Source organism: Nilaparvata lugens, chromosome 3, assembly GCF_014356525.2.
Source record: "Nilaparvata lugens isolate BPH chromosome 3, ASM1435652v1, whole genome shotgun sequence".
Taxonomy (NCBI): Eukaryota; Metazoa; Arthropoda; class Insecta; order Hemiptera; family Delphacidae; genus Nilaparvata; species Nilaparvata lugens.
The window spans coordinates 87,541,998-87,565,817 of NC_052506.1; the positions used below are offsets into that span (position 1 = coordinate 87,541,998).

Below are 23,820 nucleotides of genomic sequence, written 5' to 3' on the forward strand. Positions count from 1 at the left end.
TCCAATTGCAAACTGTTGGCAACTGTTGATACTATTAAATCATTCACTATGAATAAATAGCAGATCTCGTGTGTATCCAGCGTTATTGTCCTGTCACCAGCTGGCTCAGATCTTTAGACTTGAGATGCGCGGGAACACTAGCGTCAGGTGATCAATTTTCATAACGGCAAGGAAAGTTGTGTGAGTGCGCCACACCAGATTTTTTATGTTGCAGTTATGGTGTGAGATATATTTAATAATAACACACAGTAGTCGTGAATCAAAACTATTTTATGAAATAATATTATAAAAAATAATTAATACTAAGTTCCAGTGAAATAATAAAGCTTAAGATACGATTTACTAGAAGATACATTACTATTATTCATACGTACTATCATCGTAATTACAAACCGCCTATTAGAATCATGCTCCATTCAATTTGATAGAAAAATATTATAAATCATACACACATCCTATTCCATACTCTGGATACTCAATACACTGCTTCATTCAAATCAATAGAAAAACTATTATAAATCATACACACAATCTATTTCATACTCAACACACTTAACCGGTTTTTAACTAATAGAATGAAGTATCGCAAACTACATAATATGTAGTTGATATGTGATACCAAGTGTTGCGAGCGTTTCATTAAAACTTACTGATTCAAATTAAATTGAATTATAACTTACATTAAAATGTTATGATTTATACGAACAACATACTATAAAATAATGAATACATTTTGTACATGAAAATTCACTCTAAATTTGGATTGCAATACGGTATTAGAGTTTAGATTTCTGTAATTTGTGAGTATTTTTGGAGCGGCCAAGCTTGGCATGGATGAATCCAGATGGTTTGTCGACTGGCAAGAATACTGTATCGTTTGGTCCCTCTCCAACTAGCCACTTCGGAAACTTGCTGAAGTTTACCTCAAAGTAATGCTTATTAGGCATTGACATCTCTATGTTATCAACCTGAAAATTTGAATAAGCATATATCTTTCAAGTAGACAATAACTAGAAATTGATATATACAGTACATGTGAACATGAAGTTCCAATAATCACTCGCTATTATCAAATAATGATTTAGTTATATTATCAGTCTCAATATTATCAAATAATAATTTGATCTGAATAGATCTCTTTTGTTCTGAATATCTCAATCTATAATATAATAAAGGAAAGAATCGTCTTAAACATGTACAGATTAGGAAATACACGAATGACGCATCATCACGTCTGAACTACTGAACTAATTAACTTTAAATTTTATTATTTATTATTAGGTTAGCAAAAACAATACAAGGATCGGAAAAGAAAAAACAGGCTATTGCCCAAAAATTCTTAAATTTTCAAATTGTCCAAATATTATACGTATTTTGCATATTTAGTTTCTTAATTTACCGAGGATGGTTATAGGCCTATTTTAAATTCTTCAAGATTTTAGTACGTCAAGTTGTCAGTTTGTTAAGTATTCTATTGCACCCTCGCGAAGCACGGTGCCTACCTAATTTTCACGGAGTTTTACCTACTAATTTTCAATATTTCATCAATGAATTTTCACTCTATCATTGTCTCCACTTTTGAAATAACCCGTGGTACATTACAACAGTAATATTTATTGTTTTGAAGGGTTGGATTCAAGGATCCAAAGGTTCAAAGAACCCCACACGTCAACCGAAGCTTATTGTGTTCCCAAGTACTATGTTAGTTAGGCAAACCAATACCTGTGTTCTTTACAAGAACCAGGAGTTTTCCCTATACTAGCATCCCATTCATCACCCGGTTGCTTGTAATCCAGTGTGATATGCTTGGCAGTCTCTTCAGACTGATTTGTCCTCGTGACCTACGTGAGTTCTACTCCTGGCCTACTTTGAAGGTCCTACCGCAGAGGAAGGGGTGGCCAAGTTGCCTCTAGGGCGCCCGGCCACCCCTGACTCAGCCTATTGAACCACATTTGTGCCTGAATTTCACCCATATCTGGTCTCTTGGGTTTTCTCTTTTTGCCCCACCGAAACTTCGCAGGGTCAGAAGCCTCACCTCTCCCAAGAAGTTAGCCTAAATGGCCGTCCTTCTCTAAGCAGTGGTGAGTTTTGGTCCCTCCACCCACAAAATCGTGACCTACGTGAGTTTCACTCCTGGCTTCTTTATAGGTCCTTCCGCTGAAGGAGGGGTCGCCAAATTGCCTCTAGTGCACCTGGCCACCCTCGACTTAGCCTCTCGACCTATATTTGTGCCTGGAGTTTCACCCATCTCTGGTTTCTTGGGTTTTCCTTTTGCCCCTCCGAAACTGCCCTGATGGGGCAGATCTCGTGGGTTTGAAGGCAAGGCAACTTCTGGAGTTGCCTTGAGGTCCATTTTAGTCGCCTCCTACGACAAGCATGAATACTGTGGGTGAATTCTGGTTTTCAACACATTCTTGAGTACGATGATCAACTCAAAGCTCCCCCAACCCACAGGGGGCACAACAGTAATATCATGAACAATTTGAAAATCATTTCTATTTACCTCTGGCAATTTATCCAGTATGAGCCGCTCAGCCAAATATAAGGTGTTTTGGACGGATGGCGAATATATACCCTCTTTCGGTGGACCTGCGAATTTCTCTAGAATGCAGTCTTTTACCGTAGTCCTGTCAGAAATAAAAGTGAATATTGAAATCTTTCATTTGGAAATTTTTTGCGTTGAAGAGTGTCTCTTACAACAATAATATTATCACTATTTATGTAGAAGTATACGTATCTGATCTCGTCTATGGGTTTAGACTATATCCAATATCAATTTATAATGGGAGAATAATCTTTTAATTATTCATTTGTGTTTTTTCAAACAATTTCCATTTGTGAAGCAACTCTGAGTACTGTAATCAAATAATTGATAATGAATGATATGAAAAATTAAACTTCATCGTGCAATAATTCGTAAGTAGATTTTGAGATATTTTCTGACTATATAACATGATAAGAATAATAAATCACTAGAAACTAATCTGATTATTAAGTATTATACTGAAAGAAACGCCTGCAATGCTGGCAGGGGTCATGACAAACGCCAGAAATCGGTTTACTCAGTGTATGGAGAATGGGAGACGTCCCCTACCTGATTTGATATTCAAAACTAATTTAATCAAAACTTTATATATGTGTCTACATTACAAAAATATAAATACAAACTTTCTGATCAATACAAAGAGTTTTTTTACTTTAAAAAGAAAGTTTTGCTGCCGCACTCTGTATATTCATCTATTTATCACATTGTTCAAAACTGTGAGCCATTAATAGAATGCATGCGAACGTTTTTTTTATACATTTCATGTTTTGAAGTTCTATCAATTACATGATACATTTATAATTCCATAATATTTAAATAAGTTTATAAAATTTCCATAAATAATTTTGTTACTTGTTGTGAAATAGAAAAAAGGGTTTTTACCAAGCTTTGTCATAATCAACAGTATCGATTTCGGAGTATTGCCATGATGAGTCAACTACTGTACTGAAAATCCTGTCCTCTGCATCTGGCAACGTTCTGTATTCATCTTTGAGAAAACCTCGAAATGCGGACTGCGTGGTTTTTATTACTCTCAGATCCTTTAAACCACTTATTACGCTTGGAACACCTGAAATAATGTCATGAATTTAGTTGAGAAGGTGATGTATATGACATTCATATTTTCGTCTCATAAATTTCAAATTCATAAGTAAATCAATTTATAGATCCTTTTCCTGGATGTCTTGTTTCTCCAAGCTGGGTCTTGTCATTTGAAGATGATCAAATCAGGTAACGATGCTTCACAACGAGTGTACTGGAACATGTATGATTTCTATGGCAGAAGTCACTATCGACAATCACAGTGGACACTTATAAATCATACCAGGCTTGACCATGCTCAAATGTCTTAACCGGGTTTGGCAAAACTAGGCATAAATGGCCAATTCACTTAATCACAGCAAATCATTCGACTGTACGTGCTTTGTTACAGGCTAATGGAGAACTCGACGATTTTTGTGTATGATTGGCATAATATTATCAATTCATTTGTCGTATACATTTGCAGTTTCAGAACTATTGTGAAGTATATGAGATTCATATAGAGTTCATTTATTATAGCGAATAAAGAGAATCCCTTCATCTCTTATTGAACCGTATTTTATTAATTACAATTTCCTCTAAATTCTTATCAACATATAATTTCTCTTATCTAGGATCTTCAAAAACAATTCTTAGATAATAAAGGTAGATTTCAAAGCTGTTCTAGCTGAGGGAAAATCATTATTATACCAAAAAAGCGACATTATATTTACCTTTTCTTTGAAGAGTTACGGTGCAGTAGCGTGTCACACTGGGCACCATGATAAATGCGTGATTGTGAGGACTGCTACCTGCCTGTAGTCTTTGCCATGGGTAATCCAAAATATGAGCCCTCACCTTTTCAATGTGGTTGTAAACGTTGATGAAATGCTGGCACAGAATCAACGCAAACTGTTCTGGAGATTTTATCTGTGAAAAAGACAAAAGGCAGGTCCATTATTTCTATGTGACTATGTACTCTTACAGTATCTACTGTAGTTGGTTTTTATAACAAAAATGATTGTGTTATGGTGTTGTGTTGTAAACAGATATACTCAACTAAGTGCCATATGCTGACACTACGTTTAACGCTAAACCACGTTTACTTGTAGGTATGGTTGCATTTATCATAATGTGTTTCATCCGGGGTTTAAACTAACAGCTGACTTTTCTCCGTTTAAACCGACAATAATTCTTCTCAAGATAAACACGTCAGACAAAATAGTGATAGATAGTATGTGTGATAGGGATAATAATATTGTAAAATATATATTCCACCAATGAAAACAAAATGACACTCACGAAAAGAGATCTGCTTCTAAAGCCCGTCTTTCAAATGAATTTTTGCTGATTTACAGAAAAAGAATACCATTGATTTTTATAGTAGTTTTCACACATCTGCAGTTTGATAATGTGGGAACATTTCTATTAGACTATTTTTTGCCAAGCAGATCGAGATTCATTGGAGAACAGTATATAATTTAATGAAAGATTAATTTATTTTGAATTTCAAGTACTTTTCTTCCCTCACTATTTTATAGTTTGAAAACAAAGTTTGGTATGGTAATTTTATAGTACTTTTTCTTCCCTTAGCATTTATGGATTAAAAACAAAGTTTGGTATGGTAGTTGAATATATTTACTTTCAGCTTTGTATAGGATGATGTTCAAGATTCTTAAAATCCTCAGTATTTATCATCAGCAAAACAATTAATTAATGATTGGTAATGAATGGCTCATCAGCCTATATTAAACAATTAAAATTCAGTATCAACTATCTAGGGAAGTGTGATCACAAGAAAACATTTATAAGTGCCTAGAAGCTACCAGAGGCTTACTCATTAATACGACAATCTATTATCATGTTATTTTGATGCTCCATAGAAAAGAAAATACTTTCTGTGAATGGAGTGACGTAAGAGTGATAACGTGAGAGAGCTATAATTTATGTTTATATCGAATACGGTCATGATGACAAAATCCTCACATTTAATCAATTTGATGTCAGCTTCCTCACATAAATAAGATAATGACGCGCTAGATTATATTGATTAACTCTACTCTTTATCTCTGATGCTATTCTCAAATCACATCTATAGAAATAGAAATCGAGCCTCAAATTTTGACATTCAACAACTTTTTTATGTGTGCACCGAATTTGATGATCTCTTTCTAGGTGTGTACGTTATGTTCAGGACCAGGTTTATGGCCTATCAAATTCATAATCCGACTTCAGGACTTTTTCCTACGGTTCTTCTAAGTTCACCCCATATGGGAGAAGATTTGTGAGATGGCCACACACAGAAATAAAAAACAGCTGTTATAATCATTGCGTCATCAAATAGCCGTCGGTAGATAGTAGACAAGAGTGTGTGTTGCTCCATAACCGCCCATGTATTTTAGTCCAAACGCCCCGATTAAAAACAAAATGACCATTTTGTGGGTAACCATCCAGCAGTGCGGCCTCAGGTAAAAGACACATTACATGCGCTAAAGACATTGCTTTGTTTCGAATAATATTGTGATGTCTTCGGAGTTTAGAATTAATTGATTTTTAGTAAATTATTTATTTTGCAGTTGGAAAATTATCTATATAAATAAAATCCTTTAAAATAAATAATTGGAATAATATGAATAATAGCATCCGCTATTCAAAACCAATAAGCAAGAAGCACCTGATGGATGCAAAATGCCGCATCGTGCCTCCTCAGGTGTACATCCAGCCAAAAGTTTGTCATGAGATGCATTAACTATTTGACGGTACGAAGTTCGCCGGGCCAGCCAGTTCTTAATAGCTATGAAACCAATTGATATTCTATCATACTTTCTTAAATACGGTAGTCTTGAATCAAACAACACGTTTTTGACAATCGTTATTAGCGGTTCCTTATTCAGACAACTGCCATTGATATGTTTATTCAGATAGATTCAATCGATTAATAGTTTTTTATATTGTACTCATTAAAATTAGTTACTAAACTACTTCTTGTAATGAGTAAAATACATCGGATAAGAGAGGTATTTCAATTGTGAACAATTAAATGTGGGAGGCATGCAGCAAAAAAAATATGCTATTCGATCCTATTTACGCTATTGTTTCATTGGATCCAAATAAAATTATATATAAATGAATACTAGTCCCCTTCTTTTGTAATTTTAGACACGACTTTTTCTTAAAAAATGTAAATCAATTATAAAGAAATAGCTCCTTTATTTTTATTATTTTAGTCAAGAATAGTTTCTAAAAAGGGTAGCCTACTATATAGTGCGGTCAACGTTATAATGACAGTGTTTGATTAGCAATGGTATTGCTATCCTTGTCCATCATTCAACAAAACGGATAGCGCTATCTCTTTCTCGCTTTGCTCTGTTGCCAGATCGTGAATTGTAGAATTCATAATTAATTAATAAAATATTTCATATTAACTATGTAAATTCATTATAAAATTATTGAAAAGTATAATTTCTTGCTTAATAAAATATAATTGATAATTTATGATATAATTTTAAACGAAAATGAACAGTTGTATTACATTAATAAACCTGTATCAGCTACCGTCCGTCTATAGAAGGCATTGACAAGACAGGAGTGATCCGTGGTCTAGTGGATATAGTGCTTGCGTAGCAGCATAGAGATTCCGGGTTCAAACCCTCTCATTACCAAAAGTTTTTTAACCAGATCACTCCGGTGTTATCGGATGGGCACGTTAAAATGTCGGTCCCAGCTGAAGTATAACAGTCGTAAAGCTCATTGACAGCTTAAATTATATATTCAGGCGGTGGGACCTTCCCGCAAGGGGCTCCCACCAACCAAAGCCATACGAATTTACTTTTCTATTGACAAGACAGCTTCGGCAACGTTGTTCTCCTATCTTTCTCCAGTGCCATTATAACTTAATGTTAATGTGGACCTCAATGTTAATGTAATGATAACGTGGACCTCACTATAGTCAAACTCTTCAATATAATTAATTTTTCGACAGTACGTTTTTTTACAGTTAAACTGGAGAATTTAGCATCACTTACTCCATATTTCCTCGCCAGAATATAAACCGTATTCTTTTGTGAATCGGTGGCAATGATGCGCGAGTTATCGCCTGACAAATAGTCTTCTTTGGACGTCAACTGCAGCCTCACATCAACTTCGCACTCTCGAATCGAATGAACGGGTCCATTGCGTTGTACATAAAGCACCTTCACATTGTTCTTGCCGTACCCGAATTGTTGCAAATCATACGCATCATCAAATCTGGAATTGAGAACCAATATCCAATTATAGTCGATAGTAGTTTCAAGAAATCGCCGGCTGTAAATGGATCTATTTCATCAGAAACCCTACCGCATCGAATTAATCATTTCAGTTTTAGCAATTTTATTGAAAATTTAAACCTCAAATTTGTACCTTCACTTAAAAACAGGTTGTGAACGAATCTTCAGATCATTAGTAATATCGGGGTACCGAGCTTCGCTCGTTATTTTTATTTATTGATAAACAGAACTATTCTCTAAAATGATCGTGTTTATATTTCACAGCTGGCTATATGTCATCTTATGAATTTCGGGGATGCGATATTTTGATTTTTCACATACTCACTCGCTCACTCACGTTTTTACTATCCACAGCTGTTTCAGCCAAGGATGAATTATCCTTTTAATGTCGTTCAGCGAGTTTTCCCAAGGATGAGATCTAGTGCAATCGAATTTTTATATCATAAACCTACTATGTTCCAAATTTCGTGAAAATCGTTAGAGCCGTTTTCGAGATCCGTTGAACATAAATATATATACCCATATAACCATATAAATATATACAGAAATTGCTCGCTTAATATAATAGGATAGATGAAAAATTCACTAATTTTCACTGGTGAATGTTACTAATTTATAACTTTAATGGATCATTCACAGTTTTTAATTTTAGATGAACTTTCAAGTCCTCTTGAACAATTGAAAAAATATCACTCATACTGTAGGCCTACATTACTCATGATTAAAAATTTGTAAACACTTCTTCCTATGTCAAGTGGTTTTCTAGGATCAAAACACTTGATTTCAAGTACCTGCGGCCTAAGATATATTTAACCTCAAGTATCGGTATTTTTATTTCTACATTTTACTAATTATCCTCCAAAACCCAATAAATAAGAAAAACAGAAATATACAGGCATGCGTGCAAGAATCTGATTGCATAAATTTTTCACGATTTGAATAAAAAATCGTTTCATAAATCAACGAACGTAACTAATTGAATGATTTTCACAGTATGAATGACAAAAAATTATCACTTTTCGAAAAAAAAGCTTATCTAGTCATTTATTTTCAAACAAAAATGATTTAAATAGAGTATTCCAATTACTATAGTAAGTCTTATCTATTTTTTGAAACTTTTCAACCAACTTATAGTACGGTATCTAAAGATTACACGGTCAGAAGTTCTAATCATTTACTTTGATATCCTCTCTTAAAATTATTTCCACGGAACATTCCAAAACTTACTAAAACTCTTCGAATGGATTACAGTAATTGTTTAGACTTGATAGCTGAGGCAGTATCACTGTTGCTGCTGTAATTTTTCAGTGGCTGATACTCATGTAAATGTATCTACATATTTTTAGTCCACAATACATATTTTTATTAGCAATATTATATTCACAAATATCTGATGAGCCAGTTACTTTGTGAACTCTTGTAAATAAGAATTTAATATCGGGGGACCGAGCTTTGCTCTGGAGTGTAAAAGCATAGAAAATTTGTAACGAAAGATTGAATTTATAGTTTATATTTATTTTTTCATTTTCTCAGTTGTACAATATTATTTTTACAGTTATATGAGGAGGCACGACAGGCTTATGCCCAAAACTGTCCCTTTTCAAATCTATACTACAGTCCAAATCAAAATCTAGGTTACTATCACTCATCAAAATAACAATTTATTCACACTTCAAAAAACAAACACATCATCAATTATTACAAATAGATTTACTATGAATTCGATTTAGAATGATATAGGTACTAAGTTTGCTACAATATTTGTTAATTATATACTATGTACTATTCTACACTAACAGCATCTAATTACTATTTTGGACTTTCTGAAGTAAACATTCCTATTATATTAAGCGAGCAACTTCTGTATTTACGGTATATATCTTGTTATTTATGTTTAACGGATCTCGAAAACGGCTCTAACGATTTTCACGAAATTTGGAACATATGTACTATTATATTATGATATAAAGATTCGATTGCACTAGGTCTCATCCTTGAGAAAACTCGCTGAACGACATTAAAAGGATAATTCATCCTTGGCTGAAACAGCTGTGGATAGTAAAAAGTGAGTGAGCGAGTGAGTATGTGAAAAATCAAAATATCACATCCCCGAAATTCATAAGATGACATATAGCCAGCTGTGAAATATAAACACGATCATTTTAGAGAATTGTGTTCTGTTTATCAATAAATAAAAGTAACGAGCGAAGCTCGGTGCCCCGATATTGTTTTCTAAAAAAATAGAAATAAACGAAAATAATTTTTTCTTGAATTTTTCTTCTTGTGAGATCAGCTGAATGATCCCACACGTGCACTCGTTCACTCACTTCCATCACCGTACGGTACCAATAGACGACAAAATTTCCAGCTGTTTTTCCAAGGACGTATCTATCCTTTTAATGTCCTTCAGCGAGTTAACCCAGGGTTGAGACCTAGTGCAATCGAATTTTCATTATCATAAACCTACTTTGTTCAAAATTTCGTGAAAATCGTTAGAGCCGTTTTCGAGATCCGGTCACATACAGATATATAAACAGAAATTGCTCGTTTGAAGGATTAGATAAGATGAACACAGACAACTAATTACTGACCAATTCTCACGCTTACAATCATTGTCAATATTTTTACATTATCGATAACCACTAGATTTTCAACAGTGTACCAAAGTAAATTTTTGTAGTCAATTACATGGTTGAATTGTTTTTATTTATTTTATTGAGAATGCAAGATTTTGGTTTGTTGATGAAATCTCAATGTTCTAAACAAAAAATCATATCAATTTATGAATTCTTATTTAGACCTAGTATACTGCTGTAGTAGGCTAAGTAGAACGAAATTGAATGAAGTATTATAATGGCAAAGAACTTACCTTTCAGTCGAATTATAAGATGTATTATCATAAACTACATATTTTCCAGTTTCACCACTGTTGCTGTTTAACATTTTCCTATTAACTTCCATGGCTAACTAATTTCTTGAAGAAATAACAAGTCACTTAAATAATAAAGGAAGAGTAGTACTTGACACTCTTATCGGATTGATGTGAATTTAAACAATAACATATTGACTCGCAAAGATTACATGTATTCTTATAAAGTCATAAACACGATTATCCCTCCGTTGGGAAAATTATCAAGGCTGTTTCAGCTTTCTCAATGATGTAATTTCAAAAATACTAGACTCAATCCAATACGTACATGTTTTGATAAAACATAAAAGTAAACAAATTATGAAAAATGTATCTTTATTGTTCTACAGAGAAAAATGATTGACTCTCAAGGTGAAAAAAATCATGATAGTACGTCATTATCGATTTGTGATGTGCTAATTATCATCATTTTTCCTAACAGTATGATGTGTTATTTTCCAATGATTCATCATCAAACCGCTGTATCTGGAACATTCCATTGGATTTTGTGTTTCACCCATATTATTTGATTCATAGGATGCTGTAGAATGTAGAATACAGAGTGTATAAAAGAACCAAAAGAAGGTACTGATTTGGACTATTCATAAAAGCTCCAGAGCTGTACTGTATCTAGTACGATTTTGCACTAAGATACTATTATAGTAATAACTGGAGGTGTTTACATTTAAAACAAGACTGAATACAACTCTGCATATTTTCTGAATAAATTTTCATAGTTCATCCAAAATGGTATTTTTTTCAAACAACTTTAATTTTTATGTGCAGTGGATACAAAATCATCAATAAGAAACTGTTTCAGGACTAAGAACTTCCTTAAGCTCATTTCTTATATCAGTTTTGTGAATTAAAAAAGTTTTCCAGTATACAGAGTTATCATAAAAGAATGGTGCGGTTTCAAACATTGTTTAAAGAAAAACAGAATTACTTACAATTAATGTTTTTTTTTTAATCTTATTTGTCATCTCAAACAGTTTTTTTACATAATCAATAAATTTCAATGTGGGCGCCCTTAGTCGCTCGACAAATGTCCAAACGATATTCAACTTCTATCCAAACATTCGCTAACATTTCTTCGGTTATGGTTGTCATTGCTTCATTAATCCTGTTTTTTAAGTGGTTCAAGTCGCGAATTTTTTGTGAATAAACAATGTTTTTGATGTAACCCTACAAGAAAAAATCACAAGGTGTCAGGTCTGGACTCCTTGGAGGCCACAGCATAGGTCCTTGTCGGCCTATCCATCGATCTCCAAATTTTCCGTTCAAAGCGTCTGTGACCAATGCACTAAAGTGTGGGTGAGCACCATCTTGTTGGAAATGAAGTTGATGAATGTTTTCGAGTTCATCTAGCTGAGGAAAGCAATAATTGATTAACATGTCGAGATACGCAACTCCATTAATTGTTTTTTCAGCAAAGAAGAAAGAGGCCCTATTACGCGATTTTTCATCACACCACACCAAACATTAACTTTAGGCGAATCACGTTGTTTCTCAACAAATGCGTGTGGCTTTTCAGAGCCCCATATTCGTAAATTGTGTCTGTTAAAACATCCACTCACATGGAAAGTAGCTTCGTCTGAAATAGTATATTTCGCACCTAGAGCAGAAAATGAGATTTTTCCAGCTCGAAATCGGTTTTCAAGTCCGAGGCCGTAGGCCGAGGACTAGAAAAGATTGAGAGCTGGAAAAACATTTTTGCCCGTGGTGCGAACGATATTTTTCGCCACACTACAGGTATTGCTGACAAAATAAATAAAGAATACAAAATAAAGAATACCGTACTCGTTAAGCTATCGTACCTATCTCTTGATTTTAGTGGTAGAAGATTTGCAGTCAGGATTTCAGATTCTTTTAAAATTTCACTTGGAATACCACAGTCATCTTCAAGCATTTTTGAAAATTCGGAATGCACTAATCAACAATAAATAATTGAATAAAACTGGTTGCGAAGCGAATTAGTTTGATTCGAAACTGGAACTAAAATCATGGCGACTTCAGCTTATTATGAAAGTGGACACTCGCCCGATCTAGCGGATGACTTATTAATAATAATTAGCGCGTTGTTTCCAGCCATAAGCGGCTGGAAAGAGACAACTTTCTGGCCTAGACCGGAAAAGAAACCCTTTTCTGACGTCGTCTGCAAACAAGGTCTTTCAGATCTACGTAGGGACTGGAAAACAGCTGCTTTCTGTGCAGTGTGGCGAAAAAATTATATCATCTAAAAATGATTCGTTTTCACTTATTCTGTCCAACATTTCAACAGCGAAATTGTAACGGTTTACACAATCATTGGGTTTCAATTCCTGCAGTACCTGGATTTTATAAGCGTGTAATTTGAGTTTTTTATGTAAAACTTTGTGAACCGTTGTTTTCGGAATACCTAATTCAACGCTTCGACGAGGGATGGACTTCCCAGGACTTCTAATTGCCGATTGTCTAATTTGTTCAACCGTTTCGTCCGGTACACTTGGTCTGCCGGTTGATTTCTGTTTCTGAACTGATCCGGTTTCTTCAAATTGATTAAACCAGCGTGTTATGTTATTTTTGTGCGGTGGATCTCTTCCAAATTCACGTCGGAACGCACGTTGAACTAAAATTACGAATTTTAATTCAGCCATCAATAAAACACACTTTGCTTTATCTTTAACCGAGAACATCTCGTAGTAACTCACTAAACTCACCGCAACAACAGTACAAGAACTGATGTTGAGGTTAGAACAGCTTATAAACAAACTTTTGGGTTAGAGGCTTTCAGAGACACCAATATAACATTTTAAAATTTCCCTACAATCTTCCTACGAATTACTGAAACCGCACCATTCTTTTATGATAACCCGGTATAATAATTCTAAACTAGTTGCATTATCGTTTTGGACACCTAGGATCTCTGGTCCTGGTTGAAGCCAAAGTAAAAGTATTTTGCAAAGCTCCAAGCTAAACACATGACTCAGCTCTGAGAATGTGTACGCTTCTTGCCGGCCAGATTAGCTGAGACAAGTCTGCTAGCGCTACCTGGTCGTGGGTTCGAATCCCGCCGGTAGGCAAGTACGTTTGATCATCAAGTCAATTTACCCACGTACTTCCATTACTCACGCACAAGCTGAAAGGTCATGTGGGCATCATCCGCAACCGAAAAAAGGGTTTTCCTGAGCCTATTCTGAACATAGTGTACCCAACACCCTAGAGTATAAAACATCACAACATGGAATTTATAATAATTGACGCGTTCAATCATACAATACATATTTACAACCACCGGACTTCGGAAATGCAAAATTGTAGGAATTAATCTTCAAATTTTATGTTTATTCTTTTAGGATTCCAGTTGATGGCAGGAGTTATAAATGGAATCTTTTATGAAAAAAACATCATGTTTGCTGACCAAACTTTAACCATATTGTACTCGTATTCAGGTTTTGTTTGAACCGTACATCAGGTGTTTCTGGAGAAAATGGTGAAATATAAAGCTGTATTCCCAGATACCCGTGAACACAGGAAATATAAATTAATTCCCATAAGATCTAATTGAATTATTATTCAAAGTCGCTCGGCCGGGCTGAGTGGGAATAGACCAATTAGAACTCGTGGGAATTATATTTTCACTATCACTGTCACTAATGAGTGGGAAACCAGCTCAAGTGTGAGAGCTCAACCCAAAATGATTTATAATTTTTAATGTAGCTTACAAAAAGCTACCATGCGCTTATATTGGCAATATTTAGGAATACGAGTTTTTATGTCACTCTGAATATTACATTTCGAATCTGTAATACTTTCATGGACAAGGTAATGAGCGATATAAACTTGCAATAACAATACTTTATTGTTAAACATTTCAATACATATTCAACAGTATTGTTAAACTTTTTCAATACATATTCAACAGTATTGGAGCACAGCACTTACAAATTAGCAAGGGAATGATGAAAAAAATGAATGAATGCTATACTACTTCTGATTCGATGCAATGGAAGAATGAAATTAGATTCCCAATTTTCAAATGTTGATCTGATTTTGATTCATAAGTACTTAATATGAAATGTTGGTCTCTTGATGCCGTTGAATTAGAATAGGATACAATAAATAATTTTTGAATATTAATAATCTTTTTCCAAGTAGCACCAATTTCCAACCAGAAGGAGCTGCAAAAGAAAAAGTATTATTTTGCTAGACATAAATCATATTGAAGCGTTTGAGAGGCATTTTCAAAGATGCATTTAAAATTCGAATATCAAGTTACAGGTGATTAAGTTAGTGATATAGTTGGTTGAATCCTGCAAGTTATTGAGACTTTGTTTATGGACCCAATTTCCATACTGCCTGGCATTTTCAAGATGTCGACAAACACCCTCATATCATAAATTAGGGAGAAGAATTTTTATGATTCACACATACACTTAGGATCAGAAATAAATTTTGAAAATAGTAAATAGCACTTTTACGGAATTCTTCCTTGTGTTCTTGATATACTGTATATTTAATGATACTCCTTGCTGTGACTATTCAACAGTTTCAAAAGGATAAAAATAGAGAATCGTTTAACAAATATATTATTATTATTAGAAGAAAAGCCGATCATTGGAGAAAAATCCAAACAATCCTAATAATGACAGTGGGACGGATAATGAAGAAGATAAGAAAGGAAACTGGGAGGGAAGCTGGAAGGGTACAGTTTCAAAATTACAATCATCCTAAATTCAGGAGCTGATATAAACCTTTGAAGTGTTCTCTCTATACACAGATCTCTATCTACTGGTAAGCGCTAAGATGAAAGTCTCAACAATAAAATTATCTATCTTGAAACAAAATGGCATTCTAGGAATTTGATGAAGAATTCTTTAATGAACACTTGTTTATGAATTTGATGCGCCTTATTTACAAAAATTAAGATACGTTTACACTATGTAGCTGGAAAGCTATATAGAATTTGAGATTCATATAGCTCTGCTATATGTAGCTCTGCTATATTCAACTTTGATACCATTACTTGTAGCAGAGCTACATATAGTTTAGAATAAACCAGTGTTCACTGCTCAGTTCCCAGCCAGATGCCGAAGAAGAAGGTAGTTCTTGCAGCAGCCGCTTCTTTCGCCGCAGTTACTATGATATTTTCAGCACAGAGAAGAGATAGAAGATATTGGATAATTTTGTCTCTATTCCAGTCAAATTCACTCTCCATCATTGCACAATAATATATAAATCAAAAAGAAATGCTCGCAATGCGCAGTAACCTACTAGCACTAGAGTATAGTATAATCTGGTGTAAACCCAGCAGGCACTAAACAGCTGCAAACAGCAGTAAACAGCTGCGGCAGCCTTCCTTCAAGGACAGAGCAGCTACATCTAGCTCTGCTATAAACAAAAATTGACATGTAGCAGAGCATGTAGCTCAGATTCTCTTTGATGTTTACCGAAAATTTTGTATAGCTCATTTTCTGCTATAAAGCTGAGAAAATAGGCTTAAAACTACTTTACAGCCAGGCTGTATAGCAGATCTCCAGTGTCACTTTTTGAACTTGTAGCAGAGCTATATAGCTGAGCTACATAGTGTAAAACTAGCTTTATAAGCTATTTATAAAAAGATAAATAATAATTGTGTTCACAACAAACACATTTTGGATCCCAATTTTTAACCACTAATGAAAAACTTCATAGTCGTACATCTTTTAAAAATCATTACGAAACTTAATTAAATGATGAAATAGGCTAGAATATTACCTGACGCTCATTCGTAATTAGCAATCAATACCATCATGTAAACTCCAAGCAACAAAGCAGCTATCTCCTTGACAGACTGCCAGAACTTGGTATCCTCCAACAGTTCGGGAATGACTGAGACGGTAGCTATGTAAATGAATCCGCCAGCTGTGAAGGGCAAGATCCATTTCGTCGCTGCACTATCTGCAAATTCACAACCGATTCATCAAACTTTCAATAATTAATTACATACAACCTGCTTGTGATGAAACAATGCAACATACATGCCTTTTGTGAACGAATTATTTACTTATTTCATCTACAAATGCACAAGATAAAACGATGATTGGGAGAGGAACAACAGAATTAATCAACAACTAATTCTCTCCCGAATTTAGATAGTTAATGAGCCAGGTGAGAGGTTCAAATTCAAAATGTGTTTATTGCCGTGAACAAATACATGTTATTGACAAAGTCATCAGGTAAACATATACATACATCTCACATACTCAAAACCGAGAAATATTATCACAGCCAACAGTTCCGGTACTTAGTTTCTTCGCAGTTATATACAGTCATATTTTTAATTGACAATAATAATATTATAATAGACATCATATATTAAAATGAAATTACAGCTGCCAACATCTCCTCAATCGAATAAAAAGCCCTATCTTTGAATAGTTTAGAAATTGCGTACCTGAACGATCTAGAATTTTCATCACGAATACTCTCAGGCAGTTTATGAAATAGTTTTAAACCGGTATATACATACATATTTTGTGTTTTGGAGAGTCGTACCCGGCCGGTATTTATTTGATTACGCTCTCTTGTAAAGTGCTGATTTACATCGCATCTTAGATCGAATTGCCTCAGATTATCTTTGATAAATGTCAGAGCTTGTAGCATGAATATACAGGGCAGAGTCAAGTTGCCGTTTCTTTTAAAGAATGGCCTGCAGGAATCCATTCTACCAAGATTAAAAATGGTTCGCAGAGCTCTCTTCTGACCAAAAGTACGTCAGTAGCACCACTTGAATTATCTTACCTAATATATAATAAGGTTATGTGTGAGAGGGGTGACATTCAACCTTTTTCTAGCTACAGATTTATTTACTCGTACAACCAAAGTACTCATAAATATTTATCACAATCTGGATGAAGAGAAAGGGAGTATCGACTTGGCCTGTCTCCAGTATTGAGATAATTTGACGGATGGATAAAAGGGCATCATGCTTTTACTTTTTAACATAAATAATTCATCATTAATATACGACAAGGTCTATAAATACAGGTCATGACACCCATGTTACTACTTATGGAGCGGCCATTTTATGGGGTCTTCATGGCGGTACATTTGAAAATCAAATCTAATTCAATTTGCTCGTAACAAAATTGTGCATTTTAAAAACAATATTCTAGTTCAGATAATATGTGAATTCAGGTTTTCAATTTTTTAATAATGAAATTTCAATAATAAATGTTTCAATTATCCATTTATTTATTATAAAAAATTGTTCTTACTCTTTTAACTCAGGGATTATGATTCAAAAGGCATTGGGACAAGACAGAAATATGCGAGGCCAATTTCAAAAAGAGTTTCAAGTTCCCGATCAATTAAATCTAAAAATCAACAATTCAGTTCCTAGTTGGAATCTAAATATTATTATATTCTGTCGGAACAATTTATTTACAATTATTCAAAGCCAAGCAATATCACTTGAACAATATTACAAAATGTTGTTCAATCCATAATGATAACACCTGATAAATTTGAAAATTGGTGAACTAGGACCCCATAAAATGGCGATTTTGCAATGCATCACGGGATTGTGTCATGACCTGTATTTATAGACCTTGATATACGAACTATAGAACGTTGACCAATCGCATATCCTACAAAGTTAGAGACTAAATTGATAGACAGATCACATGACGAACATGTGTGGCATTCACCATTCCATGTTGTTGTCATCTGTGATCGGATCAGAGTGGGATCGGAAAAGCTTTATGGCAAATGTGCCCCCGGCGTAACTCAACGGAATACACATTATCTAGCTGATTTAAAAAAAAAATGCAGGTGTAATCGGGTCCTTAGGAATACGAAAGTACTCTATAGTTTGAATCCTTAGTTCCGGTGGCACAAAAGCCTGTTAAATTTTAATCGTGATTAATTCTACGAGAACCAATCAGAGAAGCCGTCTTATAAGAAAGGCCTTCTCTGATTGGTACTTGTGAAATTATAAGAAAGGCCTTCTCTGATTGGTTCTTGTGAAATTAATCACGGTTAAAATCTAACAGGCTTTTGTGCTACCGGCACCTATTTTATAATTTTGAAATAATCTTTATTGAAATAATTTTATCGTTTTATCACTGATCACTGAAATGAGTAGTTTCGGGATAAATTATGAAATAAATCTACTATTCCTTTCATTTCTTAGTCTTAAAAAAGTAAGGAAAGATAGTCTTACCTATTCCTTTGGCCAATAATGATATCACAGTTCCAGTCATAGCTCCAACGGCTGTAGAGAGCTGGAGGAATATGGCCTGAAAATGGGATGAATGAATTTTAATTAGTACATGTATTAGCACTAAACTGACGGCCACAGGCCACAGTCAATGTTAACTTAATAGATTTTGAACTGACTTAATAGATTTTTAACTTAAAGTATTAACTGAAGAATTGAATAATACTGTTTTGTCTACACAAATCATAGGATTTTGGAGAGATAACCGTCCATTCTTGGATGAGGATATACAAGAATATCCTTTCAATCAAGACTAAAATAATATTAATTGTAATGTTAGTTATACTATTGTAATTTATACTAATATTATAATGACCATTAAAATAATGAAAAAATACCATTGTTTTTGAAAACAAGATTCTTCGAAAAATGTTTGACCCAACACTAGAGAACGGAGTTTGGAGAATCATACACAACTATGAAATACGCCAATTATTCAATGAAGCAGACATAGTGGGTGAGATTAAAAGCAGAAGGTTACGGTGGACGGGACACATTCTGAGGAAAGAAGAAAGCGCTCTGACAAACAGTGTACTGAGGAATAATCCTATAGGAAGGAGACCAGCTGGAAGGCCAAAAACTAGATGGTGGGACCAGGTCCGGAAAGATATGAGGAGGATGGGCCTAAAAGAGGAGGACGCGGGTGACCGAAACTTTTGGAGAGGCTTAGTTGATGAGGCTAAGAACCGACTGGGGTACGAGTGGCCACCGCAGTAAATAAGTAAGTATTATAATGACGGTTAACGCTAATATTACTCCCTGTTAGTTATACTATTGTCATTTATACTAACATTATAATGACGGTTAACTCTAATATTACTACCTAACAATAAATAGATATGAATATTGTTTAGCCTTTACCACTTGCAATGAATGATAGGATGAGACCTTTATTGCAAGGTATTGTAAATAAGAAAAGTTCTGCAAAGACTAAAATTCTAAAGAATAATACGGTACAGTGACTATTCAACAAAAAATCAATGGGATATTCTTATTTTACGCAGTCCAACACAATTACAAATAAAGGCCCGGTTGCACAAAAGTCGGTTAAATTTAATCGTGGTTAATTTCATGAGAACCAATCACAGAAGGCTTTTTTGAAAAGACTGCTTCTCGTGAAATTAATCACGATTAAAACTTGACCGGCACAAAATATTAGAATAAAAAAGAGCATTCTATGCTTTGAGATAACTAAAACATCGCGTTATTTGTGTATTTCTACATATTGGTGCCCAGTTGATATATGAGTGTACAACATTGCAGATATATAAAAAACAATTTCCAAAACATATTCAAGCAATATTGAGCAGTTCTCCTAGATTCTTCAATGTCACAACTATACTTTGTATGTAATTATACTGATGTATGGATGTCGAAGCCAAAATATATAAAAAAAAAATCTGGTGTGGCGCACTCACACAACTTTCCTTGCTCATTGAACTGTAAGCCCCATTCTTAAAGGAGAATAATTTAGGGGAATAACATAATGACGATTGGCAGCAACATATTTGAAACTACGATCAGACTACTGTATATGTGTATATATAATTGTTTTCAGAGTACTTTTTCCTTTGTTTAAATATTGTGAAATCCGATGATATTTTTTAAAATTCGTCAAAACAGCTGTTCTACAGTTGAAATATCTCGACTATGTGTTCTTTTTTATGAACTGCTCTACCTACCTACCTCATGCACGAGAAGGAGGTTACAAAGTCCATTTCTCAAGGATGGGGTGGACCCCTATTACTTTCCCAGAAAGGAGACTCATGCCAGTTAATAGAGCTGCTAAATAACTATACAGAGTATGAATTTGAAAAAAATTGGTCAAGTCATTTTTGAGAAAATCGTGAAAAACATGGTTTTTTAGTCATTATCCGCCATTTTTCTTAAGAATATTACGGAGTTCCTGCAATTTTCCCAGAAATGAGACTCATGTCAGTCGATAGACCTATCCATGGTATAAATTTGAAGAAAATCGTTAGAGCCGTTTTCGATAAAACCGTGTAAAACATGGTTTTTAATAATTATCCACCATTTTTTCCGCAATCTTGAATTGAATTTTATTGAATTTCTTATTGACGGATCCTCATGGTATAAGGACCTTAAGTTTAAAATTCCAAATCAATCGGTTAATTAGGAATGGAGTTATCGTGTTCACAGACATACACACACACAGACCAACACCCAAAAATCATGTTTTTGGACTCAGGGGACCTTGAAACGTATAGAAAACTTAAAATTAGGGTACCTTAATTTTTTGGAAAGAAAAAATCAAATCAAGCATAGCTATAATACATCATAAAATATCAATAACACGGATTTCAGTCTGCTCTGGAAATTACCTTTTTCCTACTGCATCCTGACTGTATCAAGATGGCGAAATCGCCGATTTCATGCGGCACTTCATGCAACAATATAGTTACTGTGGTAACTATTCCAATATTTTTGCCAGCCAAATAAGATGCTCCTATTGCTAGACCGTCTGTAAAGTTGTGCGCAAAGTCTGCTGCTAGATTCAAGTATCCTGCTACTTTCATATTTTCTGGAACAGAAGATCACAAAAGGCAGAATTAGAAGTGAACATTGAAAAACGTTTGAAACAATTCAAATATGTTTGATCACCCCGACACATATCGCTACAGAGGGTTATCATAATTGAAAATATTTTTAGCAATATTACTTGAGTTTGGATCATCTTTTATATCTGTATTATATGTATTAACAAACTCCTCTGAAAGTAAATTATTGTCATACACAGGAACTATAAACTATTATTGATGGGGGCGGCATAAAGCGAGCCATTCACTATTCGACAGTTTGATCATAGAGTAAAGAAAACTATATTATTTCTGTCATCTCTGGTTTGATCAAACTACTATGGCCATCTTCCACCTCTCACGCTCTGGTTGGTTAGTCAAACATACCCACTGACGTTCCAAATCGTACCTGAATAGGCAGCTGACCTTGCGTGGTCGGCCAAGTCAGTTGAACAGTTCACCAGACTTCCGACAACATTAGCCCCGCGCACAACAACCCCATTCACGTTCCGACGTCGAATTGAAGTACCTCAAGTTGGACAAAATATCGGATAGTGAGTGAGCCTCGTAATAAGCCTAGGTGATAATAGACCTACTTTCTGAGTATGCGCTCCAGTTCTCTTGCAGGTTGCTTGGCACTCCAACATCTGTTCCAACAACGTTCCAAATCGACTAACTATAGTGAGGTCCACGTTATAATGGAGATCTGGCAACCTTTTTCTCCTATCTTCCTACACTGCCATTATAACGTGGACCTCACTATAGGCGACTAACCTGCGAGGTTGGATAAGTCGGGTAAACTGTTAACCCGACTTGTCTAACTTGTCCGGCAATATTGCCCCACAACATATCCATTTACGGTCCGACGTCGGATCCAATATTGAGTATCGGACAAATTGAACAAAAAATCGGATAGTGAATAGTCCGCTTAACAAAGAGGGGAGCTTATTATATAGGTGATGTATATAATAAATAGGCAATTGTTATTGAAATGAAGTTAACTCACCAGTCACTTGATGTTTTTCAGTTTTTTCAACGGATTTGCTGTCATCTTTTTTCTCATCTTCGTCATCACTGGACTTTGCTTTGGATCCATCGCCAGCAGCCGCCGAGTGGCCATGTGAGTGGCCGTGTCCTCCCTTAACAAGCCTCACGAACTTCTCAATCAATAGGAATGTCAGAATACCACTCAGCACCCACAATCCAACACTCATGTCATGACCGTGTTCTCCATGAGCGTGAGAATGGCCATGACCATGACTATGGCCGTGAGCATGTGAATGGGAATGATCTCCTTGTTTGGAACTATCCTCCTCAGTCTCAATTGGAACAAGCGCATGAGGAATCAGGTGAAGGAATGCATCTCCCAACAAACCTCCAGACGCAAAACTGAGAAGAACTTTCAAAAGAGGTTGTTTTTCTTTAGTGTTATCAAGTGGTACCAAAAACAATATTATTAGAGGAGCAGCACTAATTAAAAGCGTTGAGCCAAGTGCTTGTGTCCACAACTGAATGTCGAACCTATTTACTTCTGGTACATTTACGGACGGTTTTTTAGGAATGTTTGCTTCCTTTGAATACTTGAAAGCAGGATCTGCGTGATCGTGACTGTGTGAATGGGAATGAGAATGTCCAGAACAAAGAGGAGGGAAATCTAGAAAGATTAATAATAATATGATTCCTATAGCTAAGGCTCTAAAGAATTTCTTATTGAAAGTCAATTTGCCTTCTGAGGGTGATAAGCTGGAAAAATCACCCATCTTTAAAAGGTATTAATATTGTCACCAAGATAAACAATTTGCATTCCTATCAATAACTCATTGAAAAAAGTGCTAGCGGTTATCTCACGTACACGTATAGTCAACAATACCTATTATTTGCGTGGTTTGCTTTAGATAAACACTTCACCAAATTTTCTAACAATTTGAATCAGTCTATAAGATGAAAACAACGTAATTTACGGTTGTAGTTTTCGGCATATTAACCAAAAAATAGATTAAATACTGAGTTATGAGTGTCTTGTAAACAAAAATAATACAGCTACGGCATCTCTACTTTGGATTGTTCTTGTGTCAACTTTGTATTGGCGAATGGCGATTGGAAATGGAAAGTCAGATGATTCAATGCCTGTTGCATTGTCCGTTTATATATTTCCGTTAACTTTATATTATTGTATATTAAAATCATGACAATAAAAATTATATTTTCATGAAAAAAACTATTTTATTCAGTAGAATTATAATAGATATTTGAAAAGTGGATTGCATTGCATTTGCTCGTACTGAGAGCGGCCGGCTTAT

The 23,820-nt window shown here is 34.8% G+C and overlaps 2 protein-coding genes across 2 annotated transcripts; both read right to left on the reverse strand.

The window, feature by feature from the left end:
• Nucleotides 1–251: 251 nt before the first annotated feature.
• Nucleotides 252–11,269, reverse strand: LOC111055219 (uricase). Its single transcript, XM_022342385.2, has 6 exons — nucleotides 10,703–11,269; nucleotides 7,591–7,813; nucleotides 4,300–4,495; nucleotides 3,428–3,614; nucleotides 2,504–2,627; nucleotides 252–968 (listed from the first exon to the last, which is right to left on the reverse strand). Exons 1-6 carry the CDS (start codon nucleotides 10,792–10,794, stop codon nucleotides 777–779), a joined length of 1,014 nt encoding a protein of 337 aa, XP_022198077.1. The 5' UTR covers nucleotides 10,795–11,269; the 3' UTR covers nucleotides 252–776.
• Nucleotides 11,270–14,563: 3,294 nt separating this feature from the next.
• On the reverse strand, nucleotides 14,564–23,642 carry LOC111055216 (protein catecholamines up). The gene is made up of 5 exons (XM_022342380.2): nucleotides 22,527–23,642; nucleotides 21,326–21,525; nucleotides 18,927–19,002; nucleotides 16,478–16,660; nucleotides 14,564–14,901 (listed from the first exon to the last, which is right to left on the reverse strand). The coding sequence occupies exons 1-4, from the start codon at nucleotides 23,278–23,280 to the stop codon at nucleotides 16,485–16,487; spliced, it is 1,206 nt and encodes a 401-aa protein (XP_022198072.2). The 5' UTR covers nucleotides 23,281–23,642; the 3' UTR covers nucleotides 14,564–14,901; nucleotides 16,478–16,484.
• Between the last annotated feature and the right edge of the window lie 178 nt (nucleotides 23,643–23,820).